The sequence below is a fragment of the Chiloscyllium plagiosum genome, chromosome 12, assembly GCF_004010195.1.
Source record: "Chiloscyllium plagiosum isolate BGI_BamShark_2017 chromosome 12, ASM401019v2, whole genome shotgun sequence".
NCBI lineage: Eukaryota > Metazoa > Chordata > Chondrichthyes > Orectolobiformes > Hemiscylliidae > Chiloscyllium > Chiloscyllium plagiosum.
The window spans coordinates 49,627,816-49,647,338 of NC_057721.1; the positions used below are offsets into that span (position 1 = coordinate 49,627,816).

At 39.0% G+C, this 19,523-nt stretch overlaps 1 protein-coding gene across 3 annotated transcripts in view; it reads right to left on the reverse strand.

Annotated features, from left to right (window-relative positions):
• The window catches only part of pla1a (phospholipase A1 member A), a 31,259-nt gene extending 13,394 nt beyond the window's left edge, over positions 1-17,865 (reverse strand). Inside the window, exons 1-7 of one of the 3 annotated variants that reach the window (XM_043701011.1) lie at positions 17,725-17,865; positions 13,510-13,714; positions 11,221-11,398; positions 8,438-8,546; positions 6,789-6,890; positions 5,938-6,030; positions 2,550-2,717 (exon numbers count right to left, since the gene is read on the reverse strand). In XM_043701011.1, the coding sequence (XP_043556946.1) occupies positions 2,550-2,717; positions 5,938-6,030; positions 6,789-6,890; positions 8,438-8,546; positions 11,221-11,398; positions 13,510-13,714; positions 17,725-17,791 (922 nt within the window). In that variant the 5' untranslated portion in view covers positions 17,792-17,865. Of the gene's footprint in view, positions 1-2,549; positions 2,718-5,937; positions 6,031-6,788; positions 6,891-8,437; positions 8,547-11,220; positions 11,399-13,509; positions 13,715-16,631; positions 16,770-17,724 lie in introns of those variants that run through there. The other 2 variants (XM_043701010.1, XM_043701014.1) reach the window with 2 other exon arrangements.
• Positions 17,866-19,523: the final 1,658 nt, after the last annotated feature.

The following is a 19,523-nucleotide window of genomic DNA, read 5'->3' on the forward strand; positions in this document are numbered from 1 at the left end:
AATACGTGGTATTTTACCAAATTCCTCCTGAATATCCAAATATACTGCACCCATCGCTTCTCCTTTATCTAAACTGTTTGTTACTTCCTCAAAGGATTCTTATTAATTTATCAAGCATGATTTCGCCTTCATGAAGCCACATTCACTCTGCATGGTTATATTATGCATTTCCAAATGCTCTGCTATTAGATCCTTTATATTCGGCTGTAAGATTTTTCCAGTAATAGACCTTAAGCTAACTGGCATTTTTGTCTGCTTTCCTTGTAAAATAAAAGCATTACATTGGCAGTTTTCCAATTCTCTGGGACTTTTCCAAAGAGTAAGCTAGTTAGAACCCAAGTTAGTTTAAAGTGCCTCCAATAGAACCAGAAAAATGTCCTGCAAGGGACTTAACCCCAGTTCTGTTGAGGTGCACTATATCCTATTTATACAGGCGCCATCTTCTCAAGAGCTAGTCCCAGTATACTGAGAATCTAAAAATGTTCTCCCTCATCATTATTCCTTTTACTTCTGTAATCACTTAAATATCTAGAGATTACTATATTTGAGGTTCTGCTTGCTGCTGTAGTTAACACTATGTGCCAGTGTTGTTATAACTATTCTAGTAATTTTGAGTGTTTGCATAAATTGAAGGAGTGTTAATTCTTCAATAGGTGCCCCAGAATCTTTGTTGTATATTTTCTAACTACTTGCTTCTGTTTAATGTACCATGGGCAGAATGCAATGTCCTATATTTATTGTACACAGTGGATGGAAACCCAAATCTCATCTTTTTTTGAACTTAGATGTTAATCTGTTTTCCTTGAGTAAATTACATTTTATGTTTGTAAATATTATTGATTCCTCTGAGAATTTCATGTAATCAGAATATTTCAAGCATGTTCTGCAAGGGCCATCCTTAGAAATAGCAGGAGCTGGGCAGTTCAAGAATAAGTAGGTGGATTATCAGTGACATATTGTCAGCCACCTCAACATGGATTCAGTCACAGAGCAGTTGCCCATACAGCAGCATCGTGATGGTACTCAAATGAGGCTAAAGTGACGAAACCATTCAAATGCTAAACCATTCTACATCTGGCCAACAGTGACAGATGTCCCTGAGTTTAATTCGTATGCAGGTCACAGCTGCCCTACTAAAGAAAAAGATGCTTCTACAATTGAGCTGCAAACATCAGGAATGGCTTGAAGCATTGCCTGGAGCACAGAAACTAATTTTACCTGTTGTGTGGTATCCTCAGAGCACAAAGCACCAATGATTTCATTCACATCATTATCTGTGCAGTCTCTTTTTATCCACAGATAAGGTTACTGCCAGGGCCCAGAAGAGAAATCAGGGGCTCTGGTGCTATTCCTGTTTCTGGATCCCTAATTCAGCTCCTTTGAGGTACCGCACATGCCAGTTAATGTGCTGACAATTTGACTTCAGCTTCCAGAAGTCAATGTCGTGCATAGACCTTGGAAATCCACACACTGAAAACATATCAGAGGGGGTATTAGTTTGAAAGGGTTAATGTTGAAGGCTGCATTAGGGCCCCCACAATCTGATGATATTATAAAGATTTGAATGGGGAAAAGATCACCTTGGATCTTCATCCTATAACATCCCATATCCACACGGCTCTCAGTAGTTTAGTCATACTCTTTAACCTTTTACTTGATTGTTATCATGTAATAAACAATATTTTGTTGCAGACAAGAGTAACCGGCTTTTCTCTATTACTGTAAAGTACGGCCTTTAGACCCAGTGAAGGAAAGAGAATGGTGGCAGCAAATTATCTTAACCTCAAGCTGGTGGTGGTTGACATCACTGTGCATGCAACAATACAAACGGAACAGGCCTGGTGCTGCCTAGCGCCTCTTACTGTCTGCTCTCTTTCTCCAGCCGAACTCATTGTCTTGCCCAGTCCATTGCCCTTCGTGAAACTGGTATGCATTCCCTTGCACTAACTGGCATAGAGTCACATGAAAGCATGTAGCCTGCAGCTTTCTTACTGTCACTGGTGGTGGTCTGCTCATGCTTGTCCAAACTGCTCTCCTGGGGGCAAGGCTTGGTTGGGCATGACTGACATCATTACAGAAGTGTACCAAGCGCAGATCCACTCCTCCTCCCAGAGAGAATCCAGTAGGCAGTGCTCAGAGTTTGTTGAGCAACATGCACATGACATTTGACAACACCCATCAATCAACCTCCACAAAACACAGGATTAATGCATTCAAAACATCTTTGGGATTCATTTCACAGTGTTTTCAAAGTGGCATAAACCACACATACACCATCCATGGTACATGGATAGAACAGACTAACCAGTGAATCTACAATGGATTCCTTAAAAGCTGCTCAGAATGAGATCAGTTAAATATTTTAAATAATTTTTGTCAGTTAGATTGAACATTACTGAGTAAATATACTAACCAAACAGCTTTAATGAAAGATTAATAAACTGAACAATGTTGACTCGCTGCACATATTCTACCTGACCTGCTGATATTTGTAGTATTTTCTATTTTTGCTTATTATGCTAATAAAAATGCCAGTGCATCGTCAGTACCTATGCGTGGACAACGCTGTAGTGGGTGGATATTGCAATTGGTGCATTGTCCATTCGCGAAGAGTTCATAGGTCTGACAAGGGAAAGCGACCAAAGGACATTGATTCTTGATGGAGCTGATATACACAAAAATTGCTCTGGTGTGGTCACAAACTAAGTATTTGTACACTGAAAAACAAAGAGCCATCTGTAAACAGTGACAGTAATCTATTGAATCAACATTGTTTTGAAGCTTAAGCAACTTGATAAATTCATAATACCTTTTGCTCACAATTACTGTACATTGTAAATTTCTTTTAGAAAATACTTTAATTTGACAAAGAATACATGAAAGAATAATGTAATCTGGAAAAATTTTGTTGAAACAATAAAGCTGAATAAAATGTGACTTTTTTTTAGTATTATTTGTTCTACTCAGTATGTTGCTTAAGATATTGAGGTTTGTAAAACTTGAAGACAGCATTCAAGACAGAACAGTAATAAAAATACTTTAATTGGTGTTGCCACCCCTGGGCTTTTAGGGGATGATAGTCCTTATCACCATTTGGCTTGAAAGTATCTGTTTGTGAACACTTGAGAAGGCATTGGTGAGACAAAAATCAAGCACAACTATATTGCTCTCCACAAATCAAATAGTGTGCCTACACTCTGTCCAGGTTCACAAGCAAAGAACAAGTGCTTGGGTGAATTACGGGCTACTGCTAATGGCACCATGGGAACAATACCCAAACAGGGGAGGAGATGGATAGTGAAAAGCATTCTAATGACATGTTTTTAAAAATTCTATAATGACTTATTATTGTGAAGGTATCAAAATATTATTAAACCACCACCTTCTTGAGTGCAATTAGAGGGGGGCAATAAATGTTGGTGTTGCCACAGATACCCACATTCCCACAAAAGAATAAGTTTAAATAAGATACTGTAATAGCTCCTCTCAGTCAATCCACAAGATCTCCATTTACTCAGTGATTTGAGAAAATATTGATATTGTATCATTCCAGTATTAGGAATTGTTTATATATCCCACAATCCTGCAAAGAGTACAAACCTGTTCAGATCAATCCATGAATATGGTTGATTCTGCTAATAAAAAATAAAATGAACAAGAAAGACAACATAAAATAATGAAAGATGAAAAACAAAAATAAATCAGAAATAGAAAATAATGCAATGAAAATACAAGTATAGACAAGAAAAACAAATACATATTAGATTAATAAAACTAAAACATGTTTGTAATCATACATAAATTAAAATGAAATAATTTTAGATTGTATACAATAGAATCCCTTTGGTGTGGAAGCAGGCCATTCAGCCCATCAAGTTCACACCAAATCCTCCAAAGAGCATCCCACCCAGACCCACTCCCCTACCCCTGTAACCATGCATTTTCCATGGCTAATTCACTTAGTGTGCACATCCCTGGACACTATAGGCAATTTAGTATGGCCAATCCACCTAATCTACACATCTTTAGGCTGTGGGAGGAAACCAGAGTACCTGAAGGAAACCCACACGGACAAAGGGAGAACATGCAAACTCCATACAGTCACCCAAGGGTGGACTCAAGCCTAGGTCCCTGGTGCTGTGAGATAGCATGCTAACCACTGAGCCACCATGCCATCCATTTAAATGAAATGGAATTCTTTAACTTATCCATGTAAAATGACAGGTACATTTTAGCCCTTGAGTTCCAAATTGTGAATATTGGTCTGTAGTAATTAGTAACAAGATCTAGTGGTCAAAACCAGCACCGCAAAAATGTTGCAGGAGAAAAGGCCAATTGGTTACCCTAATCAAATTAAAGCTTGTCTGGCTTTCTTGATGTAAACTTGGCTTCTTTTAACTAAACTGAAGCAAAATTTATCAAAACCAATTAGTTATATAACAACAATGGAAAAGTATTCACCTAAGATTTAATATGAATGAATATATGCTTACCACATTGATAGGGTATTGTGTTTTTCACAATAATGGAGGATAAAGGATTTGTTAATATTGTTAACATATAGAAACCCCTTTGTTGCATTATTTGTCTCTCTTAAACATCTATGCTATTAATGATAATAAGTTAAGTTTTCAGGCATCATTTATTTTTCAAACAGCATAGGCAGATGTTTGCCCCATTTTAAAACATTCACCATACATTTCATATCATTTTGTTAAATGCAGGGACAGTGGAATTCTATGTTAAACATCAGTTTAGGACGTATAATGCAGATTGTTCTTTCAGATTAAGATACTGGAGTTATGCTATTTTTTTCTGGGTAGGAGCAGAAAGGAACAGTGGAGAATCTTTCCTTCATAAATAACTTTATGAGGTAATTATTTTTTCCTGTGCTTTTGTTATGTTCTGGCTAAAATGATGTAAAAGAAGGCTCTTCACCAGGACCTAAGTGAAGCCTTACATAATTTCATAATATAGTTAATTTAAAATTGCAGAAATCAGTAAAATGCAAAATAATCAAATGCTTTGAATCTATAACATCCTTCGGGAGCAACTCTTCTCAAGCTTGTCATGATCCCAGTTTATAGTAATATTGAACAAGTCAGTTATCAGAGTAAAACACAGCATGACAGATCATTATAACAGTTTCAATTTTGCAGTTTGTTTACTGTGGTAGTCGCTGAATCTTTTCACCTGAGGCTTCCAATATCTTTTAGTAAAAGAACATAAATTAATTACATAAAGGAAGAAAAAGACCTATAATAGAGTGACATACATAAAACAGTTTAGAAAGATCTTAATATAATCAACAAAAAGAACGTTCAGCTTTTTTCTCAGCAGTATCCTTTACAAATACTCAATGCCAGTGAAAGATCATTTCCATTTAACTTAAGATGTCTTACTCAACTGACACTTTCCACTTTTTATGGCCTCAAGGCATCTTTCCAATTATGAGGTGCTGGATTCTTTTCCATTTCTGATATCCACCTGACTTTTATAAACTCTCACAACCTGAAAATTCTTCAAACAAAATAAAATCTGCTCTTCTTCTGATATGAAGTGTTTCTTCTAAACTGAAACCTAAATGTTCTTAAACGGCCCCGGTATTTTTTCATATGTCATTAAAGTTCAACTTAGTAAACACTTTATTAATTAACTACACAGATACATATCAAGGCATTTAACTGAAATCACATGCTTTCTTGGAAATGATGTATTTTGTTCACTGTTCCAAATGACTTTCTGATCTCTTAACAAAAATATATTCAGATACTGAAACGAAATATCTATTTTGCCTCAACTTTAAAATTCAAATTCACAAATTATAATAAGATGTTATCCGTCTCTAGCATAGCCTCAAGTAACTGAATCAATCATATCTGTGAGATTAAACCAGCCATGTTTTGGAATGCAAGTTTAATGATTCTAAAGCATTACCTGAGGTTAAAAAGGGTCTTGTACAACCAGGTTGGTCTTTTCCATCATTCAGGTAAAAATCAATATGCCCAACTGGTCGAGAAATTCCAAAGTCTGCAAATTACCAAAATCATACCGAATATTGGATTAATTTTGATCTTTTTAGCTAGCTAAAAAAAAAGGCAACAGACAGGCACACTAATATCAGGTATTTGTTAAAATAAATTGCATCAAAGATTGACAACTGAAAATTTGCAATTATCTAGCTATTACACACTGTTGGTTTTCCATGTTGCTTTCCATAATCAGAATTTATTTCAAGATGTAGAGTTAAGGCTGTTGTTTAATAGCCTTTTTAAACATGAACTGGCATTGTTATGGAAGTATAGATCTACAAATGCAAAATTGCAGATTTTCATAATCTTACAACCCGCAGAACATTGTTTATCAGGAATCAATGGTCCCCATTTCTCTCTAGACTACTCTTGTTACCATTATCCCTGGGATTTTCTGGTAAAAGATGTTGACAGGCCCAGGATAGCGATAGTAATGGTCCTGGATGCACAGAAAGGAAATAACAGGAAAAGACAAGTACATGTAGAAACCTCTTCACCATTCAGTCTTGCCAATTATTCACTTACCTGAATGGAATGATTTTTGAAAGGGTTCTATAATAGATAAGTAAACCATTCCATCAGGTTATCACGTAGGGTGCAGACAAATGTGTACCTCAATTTTCTTCCTTTACCAAAGCTGCAGCAGTTTTTGCTGTTACTTGTTCTGTCACCCAGACTCTCTCCTAACATGAAGAATGCTGAACATTATCTCCGACAGTGTACTGTGGAGAGGAGAGCAATCCTTCTCACACTTACAATCTGAGTCACTGTGAATGGCTTCAACAAAGACCGCATCCCCAGGATCAAGACGCTCATCAACACCTGCTTTTGAAAACTTGGGCCCTGCAGGATCTAAACCTGAAAGATAGAGAAAATAGGATGGTAATGAGATACTTTTTAAAATATGTCACTAAGATTACGTTTTCAGATCTACATGCAAAAGACATATATATAATTATATTTAATTATATTGGAAGTACACAGAAATGGACTGTTGGGCCAACCTTTACATGTTTGTATTTTTGCTCCATTCTCTCCTACTGTCACCCGTCTACATGTCAAATTATTCTTCTGTTCCTTCCTCATATCTATCTGGTGTTCCCTTCAATATATTAAAGGTAGTTGCCTTAACACATTGTAACTATTCTCGAACTTCTACTGAATTCCCTGTTGCATCTATTAGTGACTATTTTATATTTATGATCCCCGGTTTTGCTTTCTCCCCGCAAGCTGAAACATTTTGCTCTGCCTATTTGATCAGGTTACCAATCTGCATTATCTCTTCTAAAGAAAAGAGCCTTGGCCTGTTCAATATTTCCAGTATGACATAGCCTCTGGTATCATCCTTGTAAATACTTTATTGCACCACCTCCAAATAGATCAGGCCTTATTTTTGACCAAATAATATTGTTCCTGCTGAAGCATAAACTAGACACCAGAAATTAGAGCTAAAATTCACTTTACCCACTTAAACTCTGTTTATGACGCTGAGCCATTGCCTATTACAATAATTATTGTTTCTAAAAATGTTTTTTAAAGTCATAAAATATTTGTTACTTTCTATCACTTAGATCAAAACTCTGAATGCTTCAAGACAAGTTATAGTTCCATATAAGTCTAGCTTTATTTACCCTAAAATAGTACAGTGTAGCTGTATTCAGTGACTCAGAAAGTGAACTGTACAGCAACTATTCTAAGGCCATTTGGGTCCAACATGAAAGCTAGAATTATACCACCCACACCATTGGGCAAGGATAGCTGAAAGGTAATCTTTAAGTTCCTGGTTCTAACTCCTATGATTCTCAACATCTATACATGTGAAATCCAATCCCCAGCTACGTGTTATGTCAGCCCTTAATTCTTAGGAAATCCCTGGATTTATATTCTCTTAGGTCCCTCCCATCCTTTCCCCATTCCAAGTGATGGACCTACATACTCTAACCTCAGAATGCCTGATCTTTGCCATCGGATTGGCACGTTCTACTGGCCCCTGTACAATGGAGTCTGAGCATCAATCTCTGGCTGCCTCAGACCTTACCATTCCAACTGGGGAAAGGATCCTGCAAATCAGTGTTCTCAAAATATATCCACCTGAATTCCTCAACTTGTATCTGGTAATTGATCTCATTGCAATTTATAGTAGCTAACATTGTGCAATCTTTCACAACAGCCTACATTAAAACAGCAACTACTGTTCAAAACTGATTAATTGGACATCAAACACATCAGTACCTTCTGGAAAAGCCCAAACACCATACTTTCCATGTCCTTTTGTTTGGAAGTATGTATGTGTATTCTAAACAAAGAAGAAAGTGAGGGAAACAAATGGAATTTGAGGCATATTTATTCATGAGTAAAACCTTTCTCAGTAAAAGAGGTTTAAACAGTTCTTTGTATAAAGTTACCTGTGATCTGTCCCAGTTTTCCCTTGAACATGCGACCCACAAATCCGGCTACATGTGCCCCTAAACTGATTCCAATCAAATGGAAAGAGTCTTCTGTGCTTCCATGTGACTGAAAATATGGATATGGTTAATTTATATTTCATCGTTTTATTGGGGATACAGAAAACAAATACAACTTATTTATGAAGAACTTTATAAGTTTGCAGCAATTGGACAATACTTTATATATATATTGTAAAAAATGTTAGGGGCAGTTCAAATAGGTGAAAATAACATGAAAGAGTAGTTGTCTAGTTAGTAGAGATGACAAGACATTGGTTAACTAGATAGATTTAAGGTAAGGACATTTAAGGACCCTAGGACTGAATTTTACCAAAACCGGCTGAGTATCATTTTGGACAGTTTCACAGAAGGCTTCTCTCCATGAAAATCCTCTTGCATTTTCTCAGGCAATCCTCCACTGCTCATCTCGTTGTCCATGCACACATCTCTGTGGTGACTCCTCATGCTATTGTGTGCTCAGAAATAGCAGAAATGCTTGCCATTGCCAGGACCACCCAGGATTCCCAGCACTGGCATCATATTTGACGGCTATAGTGCACCATCAAGCACTGCCAGCCAAGAGCTATCCTTCACAAAGCAAGTGGAATGAGGAAAAGAGCTTCTGAAAGCACATTGGTTGCCCAGATAACACTGCATTGCACATATAAGTTCATGTTCATAATTACATTGAGAAAAAAGGAGGTAACATAAGAGGCAGCCAGTTAGACAGTCCCATCATCAAAACAGACACAATGGAGATGAGGATTCCTTGCAGGAAGCAGACTGTGTGGAGTATAGTCAAGGTAACTGTGTCAGTTGGGTTTGTAGTTGATATTGGTGTAAGCCTAACCCCAGAAGTAGGAGCGGTCAAGACAAGGAAGGAAAATGAAAAGTCAAAGATGGATTGGTGAATGTGAGAGAAGTGTAAACATTGGAAGCAAAACTTATTTTTCTTTCAACTGATTATTTACAACTTATATAGATGATTTGGAGTTGGGTGGAGTAAGGTGACAAAGTTTGCAGATGACACTAAGGTAAGTGGCAGAGCAAAGTGTGCAGAGGACTATGAAACTTTGCAGAGGAACATAGATACATTGAGTGAGTGGGCAAAGGTCTGGCAGGTACACTACAATGTTAATAAATGTGAAGTCATACATTTTGGTAAGAGTAACAGTAAAAAAGGTTTAGGGTATAGGTTTGCTCGCTGAGCTGTAGGTTTGATATCCAGACGTTTCATTACCTGGCTAGGTAACATCATCAGTGGCGAATTGGCAGTTTGTATTGGAGACATTTTGGCAGTACCTGTTTTCTCAAACATTCATGCAGGAAGTACAGTTGTTCGCGGGTGGAACTCTCTCGGATGGCATTCCTTTCCCATCTTTGGGCAAGTTGTAGCATGTTGCGCCCATAGGTTTTTGCAAGGTTTGTGAAGGTTTGTAGCTCAGGTTGAGGTTTAGGGTGTAGGTTTGCTCGCTGAGCTGTAGAATTGATATCCAGACGTTTCATTACCTGGCTAGGTAACATCGCCACTGATGATGTTACCTAGCCAGGTAATGAAACGTCTGGATATCAAACCTACAGCTCAGCGAGCAAACCTACACCCTAGACCTCAAGCTGAGCTACAAACCTTCACAAATCTTGCAGTAAAAAAGGTATTACTTGAATGGTAAAAAGTTGCAACATGCTGCTATGCAGAGGGATCTGGATGTCCTTGTGCATGAATCACAGAAGATTGGTCTGCAGGTACAATGAGTGATTAGGAAGACAAATGGAATTTTGTTCTTTATTATTAAAGGGATTGAGTTTAAAACCAAGGAGGTTATGTTGCAGTTGTACAGGGTGCTGGTGAGGCCATACCTGGAGTACTGCGTGCAGTTTTGGTTTCCTTACTTGAGAAAGGATGTACTGGCACTGGAGGGGGTGTAGAGGCACTAGGTTGCTTCCATGGTTGAGAGGGTTGGCTTATGAGGAGAGGCTGAGTAGATTGGGATTATATTCATTGGAATTCAGAACAATGAGGGGGCATCTGATAGAAACAAATACAATTATGAAGGGAATGGATAAGATAGAAATAGAGAGGATGTTTCCACTGGCAGGTGAAACTAGGACAAGAGGACTCAAGATTAGATGGAGCAGATTTAGGACTGAACTGAGAAGGAACTTCTTCACCCAGAAGGTTGTTAATCTGTGGACGTTCTTGCCCAGAGAAGTAGTTGATCCTACTTCAGTAAATGTTTGTAAAGTTAAGGTAGATTTTTTTTGAAAAATAAAGCAATTAAGTGATATGGTGAGAGCATGGGTAGGTCGATCTGAGTTCATAAAAAGATCAGCTATGATCGTATTGAATGGTGTAGCAGGCTCGTCAGGCTGGATGGCCTACTCTTGCTCCTAGTTGTTACGTTCTTATGTATAAAACAGGATTTAACATTGGAGGCACCTACAGAGCTAAGGCAGACCTGGGCCAAGGCAGGGGTAGGAATTTCAACTGATATCCTTAGGGAACTGATATCCATGGAAATGAAAAGCAATCACCAAGGTGAGAATGAAGGTAGGTTAAGGATGGAGATTTGCTTAGGATTTGATATGTGACATCATGCCTCCAAATCTACACTTTACCAATTTGTTATACATTACTTTGGTTTTAGTAAGGGATTGAATGGTTGATTTTTTAAAATGGTGTTGATACAGCTGCTTAGCTTAGAGGGTATACTTTCAGTTAACATATCTATTCAGGTATTTACCATTAAGTCTCTTATAAGAATAGAAACTTTCAAACCCAATTCAGCAGAATTCTGCACTACATTATGATATAAAGCTGTTGAACCAATAATCCAATCAACAATGACAACGTTCACATCCATTGCATCAAGCAATTCTTTTGCCAAGGTGTCAACCCAAGATGGTTTACTGCCGGTGATCCTAGACAGAAACAGCAAAATGAACAAACAATGAAATATCAACATAAAAATGTTCAAGCTCTTCACAACATTTTCTGTGAAGTGGAATGTTAATGAGTAAAGATCGAATAAGTTCACTTTATGACTTTCTCTGCTATTTTAACAAATGCATAACATTTCAGTGAAGAGAGACATTCCAGACAAGTGTATTTTAGTGCCTCACCATTTGTTTCTGCAACCTGCTTCACTAGTGTCCTTCGGGAAATCTGCCATCCTTACACAGTCTGGCCAACATGTGACTCCAGACCTATATCAATGTGGTTGACTCATAACTGCCCTCTGGGCAATTAGGCATGGGCAATAAATGTGGGCCTAGCTAGTGACACCCACAATACATGAATGAGCAATACAAAAAAAATTGGCATAAAGGTAATGATAATGGCTTCAGCCTTATTGACAGCAAATTATGGCCCATTGTTAGACACAAAAACAAGGAGTGGAATCATGCTGAGCTATAGGAAGTATTGACTGCTGCCTGGAGAACTGGTAGGTGACCTACTCTTCTTATCAGGAATGCACATCGAAACACAAACCTTTTAGGCAGCGGTGGGGCCACCAGTGGGCCTTCCCATGAAATTGCAACAGTGGAGGCAGAGATCTCACTGACTGACAGCTGGCAGGAATCAGGAGCCTGTTTGGATATGGCCAGTTGGATGTACATGCACAGGATTGTCAAAATGCCTGAGCTGTCAGAGCATTCATGTGTGTTTGCAAATGAATCTGAATTCAACTGAGCATTTGTATCTCCAGTAATTAATTTTGAAAGTCAGCATGTGCAGGCCTTTCCTTTCTATCGACATTTCTTTGGTTAATTAAGAAACAGAGTCATTCAGTGGGTGATATTAGGATTATGCCTAATTGAGCTGAACATGTAATTTCTATGGCATCAACATATCTAACAGAGTTCAAAAAAGTACAAACTTTGAAATCCAAAGTTCTGATTTGAAAATAGCTAACCATTTTCAAGTAACTGTACAAACAGAACACAACAACTTTCATCATGGGATCTTTTACATCCACTTCAGAATGGATGAGACCCCAGTTTAAAGACTTATCTAAAAGACAGTGTCTCTATCAAACAGCACTCCCTCATTATTGAGATCTCTGGTGTGAGGCTAGATTCCTGTTGCAGACTGATAACTCTTAAAAAGGTATTCAAACTTGTGGCTACTGACTGAAAGGATCACTCAGCAAGATTTCAAATTTTAAGACTGTTAATACTGCCTGAATGTTTCTATCATGGAATTAAACAGACAGATTAAAGTGTAACCATTCACAACTTGGTACTTTTAATAGCTCCCTGGGGTTTGGCGAATAGCAATTCACTGTCGTTCTATATGTGTCATTGTTTACAGCTGTTAGTATCGCACACTGTGCTTCACTTTTAACTTTTAGAACCAGGCCATCTCGGCTCACTGCCCTAACTTAAAGACACAGTCCCAAAATGTAGCAATTTTAGAAAACCTCGCATTCCTTACAGACCACAACATCCTGACAGAAGTGAAGACATTACCACTGAACCAAGGCTGGCTGATATTAACTGAGCAGACAGCAAGGACGCCCACCAAGACCTTGCCTGACTAGCCATCTCAGGTATTGTTAACATCACTGGGATTCCACAGCAAATTTCATTGGTAGCTCGGGTGGAAAGGTCCTGACAGCATTTTGCTCAGGGCAACCAACAATAATAGCCAGTGCTTAAGAGGGCTCTGCTGTTCTCCCCCGATAAACCTTACACCTTGCCTGCCATGAGCTCCCTTTTTCCTTAATGAGAGTGTCCCTCGAGGTAATTCCTGTAAAAGCCTCCCACGTGATGTTATTGGGCACTCTCTGAACTACAGGATTTTCTACTTCTTCCTATTGTTTAATCTCCTAAAACATGATTTGTAAAAAGCACAGGACGTTACAATTGGCTGGACACCATTTCCAGAGTAACAGATGGATTCCAATTTCATTACCCACCTACCTACAGTTAAAATTATTTATTATGATGCACAACTAATGACTTTTCCCTTGCGTTTGTGAGTATATTTTACGAGGCTTCTCCAAAACTATAAAATAGTCTCTGATTACCTGTATCCATGCATTATTAGCTTTGTGGGCAGACTTCCATTAAAGTTTGAATTCCGAATATCATTACTGTCATTGATAGGTTGGGCACAATCTGGGTTCTGACGGGTGTGCAGCATGAATTGGACACTGAGGTCCAACATTTGCAAAATATTCCTCCAAGAAGAAGTTTGAAAATCTGTACAATTCTGTGGAATGTTCCCTTTAACTGTAATGTAAACAGATTTTTTCCTCGTTAATTTTTGTACATTTTTTGCAGTCTGTTTTGTAGATGTCTAGTCTGGGTACGTGTGTAGGTGCTTACATAAAATGCACTTTGGCCTTTAAAATTGAAATGATAAATACATTCTTTTCCAAGTTAAGGCCGTTCTGATTTCAAGGTTTGTAAACACATAGGCCGAGACTTTCTACTGGCTGGTCCGTCATTATTTCAGCAAAGATGGAAACCCTGTGGAATCATAGCAGATACTAAAAGAATTGCCGGAGTGATTGAATAATCCGGTGGCGAATAGCGAATATCCCTACACCTAGAACCACCTGACATTCTCCATTTAAGTTGGAGACTTTTGGAGCATTCTGATGACTTATGGGAAAAATTACAGTTGCTCAGAATAAGTTAATAACCATTCAGTTAACCTAATACTTATGTCACTACCACATCCTCCACATCCTCTCCCCCTGCCATTACTCTCCACCCCCCATTACTGGACTCTACTAACCTGCAGTCTACCTCCTACTCATCTTCTTTCCTGCCTCAGTACTGTACCCCTCCCCAGCTGGGATCATGCTTGCCTAACACCTTGATACTCTATCCACTGAAGCCCTACATACCTAGCACTCTAGCATGCCGCCATCAGGAACTCTACTTACCCAGCAATCTATCGACTCACCCACCTGGCACTCTACTTACATAACATTCTATTCTCCCACCACCCAGTACTCTACATACCGAGCACTCCATCACACCAGCACCTGGCACTCTACATACCTAGCACTCCATCACACCACCCCCTGGCACTCTACTTACCTAGCACTCCATCACACCACCACCTGGCACTCTACATACCTAGCACTCCAGCGCACCACCACCTGGCACTCTACATACCTAGCACTCCATCACACCACCACCTGGCACTCTACTTACCTAGCACTCCATCACACCACCACCTGGCACTCTACATACCTAGCACTCCATCACACCACCACCTGGCACTCTACATACCTAGCACTCCAACGCACCACCACCTGGAACTCTACATACCTAGCACTGTATCAAACCACCACCTGGCACTCTACTTACCAGCACTCCATCACACCACCACCTGGCACTCTACATACGTAGCACTCCATCACACCACCACCTGGCACTCTACATACCTAGCACTCCAACGCACCACCACCTGGAACTCTACATACCTAGCACTGTATCAAACCACCACCTGGCACTCTACTTACCTAGCACTCCATCACACCACCACCTGGCACTCTACATACCTAACATTCTATTCCCCTCCAACTGGCACTCCATCACTTCACCCACTGTGAGTCCTATTTACCTAGTACTCTATTCCCCCTCACCCCACCCCACCCCACCCCACCTGGTGCCCTCCCATCTCCCTCCAATGGAATCCTAACCTCACTCACGTTATGTACATGCAGTTTGACAGTAACTGTCAAAGTGGCTGTCAGGGCCTTTCAGTGTCAGAATCCAGCAGCTGACTGTTATGAATAGGGAGCCTGGTTTGTCTTCCTCTGATGGTTCCATGTTACAGGGGGACAGTCATAATAGATTTACACCCCATCATTTCAGAGGAAGTCCTGAGGGGAATCTCCCTGCAGAAATGCTGAGATTCCTTCTCTCATCAAAAAGAATGGACAGAGTGGCAATTTGTATGAGATTCACACCCTTTGGGAAATCTGACCATTAAATTGCTTTGTCATAGAATCCTATTAGTGTGGAAACAGGCCCTTCAACCCAACAAGTCCACACCAAACCTCCAAAGAGTAACCCATCCAGACCCATTCCCCTACATTTAACCCCCGACTATGGTACCGAACCTACATATCCCTGAACACTGTGGACAATTGTGCATGGCCAATTCACCTAACCTGCTAGGGGAGGATTGTGGGAGGAAACCAGAACACCCAGAGGAAACCCACGCAGACACAGGGACAATATGCAAACTCCACACAGACTGTCACCCGAGGCTGGAATTGAACCCAGTCCCTGGTGCTGTGAGGCAGCAGTGCTAACCACTGAGGCACCGTGCAACCCTTTTCTTTAGTGCAACGGTAGAAACAAAGTTGAAAAATTGACTACAAAAACATAGTGACCAATTGCCCACTGTCAAGTTAACTCAACAATTGCTGCTGAAATTTGCCATGAACTCAAGTTTATTTTTCCAGGTTTCTTTGTATTGAGATATCCTCTTTCAGATAGGAAAGTGATGAAGGCACACTTTGAATGTGAATAGCCCTTTGGTCCAACTTGTCCATGTTGGATTTCAGAAACAGAACTAGTCCCATTTGCTTTTGTTTGGCCCACATCCCTCTAAACCCCTCCTATTCATGCACCTGTCCAAACGTCTTTTAAAATTTGCAATCGTACCTGCCTCTGCCACTTCCTCTTGTAGATTATTCCACATATAAACTACACTTACTGTGAAAAAATTGTTCCTCGGGTCCCTTTCAAATATTTCTCCTCTCACCTTAAAATTATACCTTCTAGTTTTGAACTCCCCTATGTGGAGAAAAGACCTTTACTGTTCACCTTATCTATGCCTCTCAGGATTTTATAAATCTCTATAAAGTCATCCCTGAACCTCCTATGCTCCAGGCTGGGGCAGGGTCTCCATTTTTGTCTTTGTACACTTACTGTTCCAGTTCAGCAGTGAATCTACTGCAATGTGGCCTTCATACTCCCTGTCTTTGTTCCTCAAGTGAATATACCTGTAATTGGGCTGATGAGTTTTCTTGGCTTCAATGAAGTGGGCCTCTTTCCCATGTTAACTTGACAAACTTGCAGATAAACATTAACCACTTGAGATCAGAGCTCTGTTGCTGTACATGAACTGAGCTAACATGTCAATAACCAAGTTAACTAACAAAGCAATATATTCAGTTACCTGCTGTGTAGCATAATGGAAAGATCAGTGATCCCAGGAGTAAAATTCTGTTCCAGTGGTGAGCCATTTTCTAAATAGGAGCTGTTCCTTTCATCTTCCACATCAGTGTGTTCACATCTCCACCAGCAGGCACACATTTCAACACAAAGACTTGTTTAGCAATCTATACTCTGGTTAATAATTCATAACCTTATCATTATGTTCAATAACAGTACAAGACAGTAATGTTATTCTTAGCATAATAGTTTAGCTTTCAATGTGTTTCTCCAAGAATATTTTACTGTGAATCCGAACTTTTGAAATCATTATAATGCTTATTAGTCTTTATATGCGATCAAAAAAATGAGTCATCCTTGCAAATCCAAACCATATGGCCACTGGGTAACAGCCACAATGTAACATTTTCCCCGAAGGTTATCACTATTGCACAAAGTTTACAACTATTTATCAGGAATGTTAAATGTCACATTTCCATTTTGTCCTGAACTTACTTGGAGATTATTTATATCAGCCGCAATTCCATTGCAAATAGGCTCAAATGTTTTCCCCACCAAATAAATTTTTGACAAAGGAACATCTCACTGAAGCGGCCATTGCTCTAAGATTATGAAGATAATGAGGTTTATTTTTAGCAAACAGGAGTCATTTACCCATGTAGGAAATCTGTTATAGCAGTGATGAGAAGGCCATCATTGTCACCTTGATTTACTGACAGCTTATTGGTGGAGTTGAGTGCTGCCACCATTTCCCGTGTCTATGCCCATATAGGGATTGTTTTGTGTCTGTGATGAAGTCTCAAGCAGAAGAGGCTTTTACCTTAGATAACAGAGGTAGTTTATTACACTTCAGTAACTATATACAGATTATATTAACTTTGAAACATTAACTATTACCAACAAGAGTTAGTTAAGACATGTAAGCCTGAAACAGTAAACTGGAGGAGAAAGTGAGGTCTGCAGATGCTGGAGATCAAAGTTGAAACTTTATTGCTGGAACAGCACAGCAGGTCAGGGATCAGAGCTCTGTTGCTGTACATGAACTGAGCTAACATGTCAATAACCAAGTTAACTAACAAAGCAATATATTCTATTACCTGCTGTGTAGCATAATGGAAAGATCAGTGATCCCAGGAGTAAAATTCTGTTCCAGTGGTGAGCCATTTTCTAAATAGGAGCTGTTCCTTTCATCTTCCACATCAGTGTGTTCACATCTCCACCAGCAGGCACACATTTCAACACAAAGACTTGTTTAGCAATCTATACTCTGGTTAATAATTCATAACCTTATCATTATGTTCAATAACAGTACAAGACAGTAATGTTATTCTTAGCATAATAGTTTAGCTTTCAATGTGTTTCTCCAAGAATATTTTACTGTGAATCCGAACTTTTGAAATCATTATAATGCTTATTAGTCTTTATATGCGATCAAAAAAATGAGTCATCCTTGCAAATCCAAACCATATGGCCACTGGGTAACAGCCACAATGTAACATTTTCCCCGAAGGTTATCACTATTGCACAAAGTTTACAACTATTTATCAGGAATGTTAAATGTCACATTTCCATTTTGTCCTGAACTTACTTGGAGATTATTTATATCAGCCGCAATTCCATTGCAAATAGGCTCAAATGTTTTCCCCACCAAATAAATTTTTGACAAAGGAACATCTCACTGAAGCGGCCATTGCTCTAAGATTATGAAGATAATGAGGTTTATTTTTAGCAAACAGGAGTCATTTACCCATGTAGGAAATCTGTTATAGCAGTGATGAGAAGGCCATCATTGTCACCTTGATTTACTGACAGCTTATTGGTGGAGTTGAGTGCTGCCACCATCTATGCCCATATAGGGATTGTTTTGTGTCTGTGATGAAGTCTCAAGCAGAAGAGGCTTTTGCCTTAGATAACAGAGGTAGTTTATTACACTTCAGTAACTATATACAGATTATATTAACTTTGAAACATTAACTATTACCAACAAGAGTTAGTTAAGACATGTAAGCCTAAAACAGTAAACTGTGCAAGTCCACAACTCAGTGAAACTGCTTCCACCTGTCCAATGCTCCCTCCAGTGACTGTTCATTCATCAGGGTGGGCAGAGCTTTAGCTTAGTTCATATGATTTCATATCCATTATCTTATTCAATGTTTCTTCTGAGCATTTTCCCTTTAGTTAACTGATTATACAATGGTATAGCCAACGATATTTCATTTGCCCTCCCTCACATCTCTGACTTCAAAAATTCAAGCTGTCTGCATGATTAACAATTATTCCAGAATACATTTGTTCCAAACATATAAGATTGGTAAGTCTTTGACTTGAGAAATGCTGCATTTAATGTTGGTCTTTCAATTATTTCTCTTCTGGAGAACCCTTTATCTCATTATTTTTCGTTGAGGACTTGATAGCCTGTTGACAGTGTTGTTGGTGGCTGGCTCAATACCTGATCTGGAGAACCTTTGATTTCATGGATGTTCTTCATAGACGACAACCTCGCTGCTGACAACAGAAGTAGTTTCATTTTTAGTACCATGTTCTGGACGTGTAACTGGTTCCTCTCAAGAGGTAGGGCATTGTGGGTATTTTCTATCCTGCAGTGTGTTACTTAATGGGCTACAGTAGATTTCTTTCACACCAATGTCAGCAGTAATTTTGACTGTTCTGCAACACTACCACTGTATATAACAGACTGCTGTGCTGACAGTACCAAACTGATTAAAAGTTCAGCAATGATCAATCATGTGGACTGTATTGCTTAGCTTTAATGGCAGCATTTGGTTGCATTCTGACATCTTGCTGACAATTATCATCCTCTGAGAATTCTTCAGTGATACCAGGGATGGAAAACATTTCCTATGGAATAAATCTCCAACTCCAATAGAAGTGACTT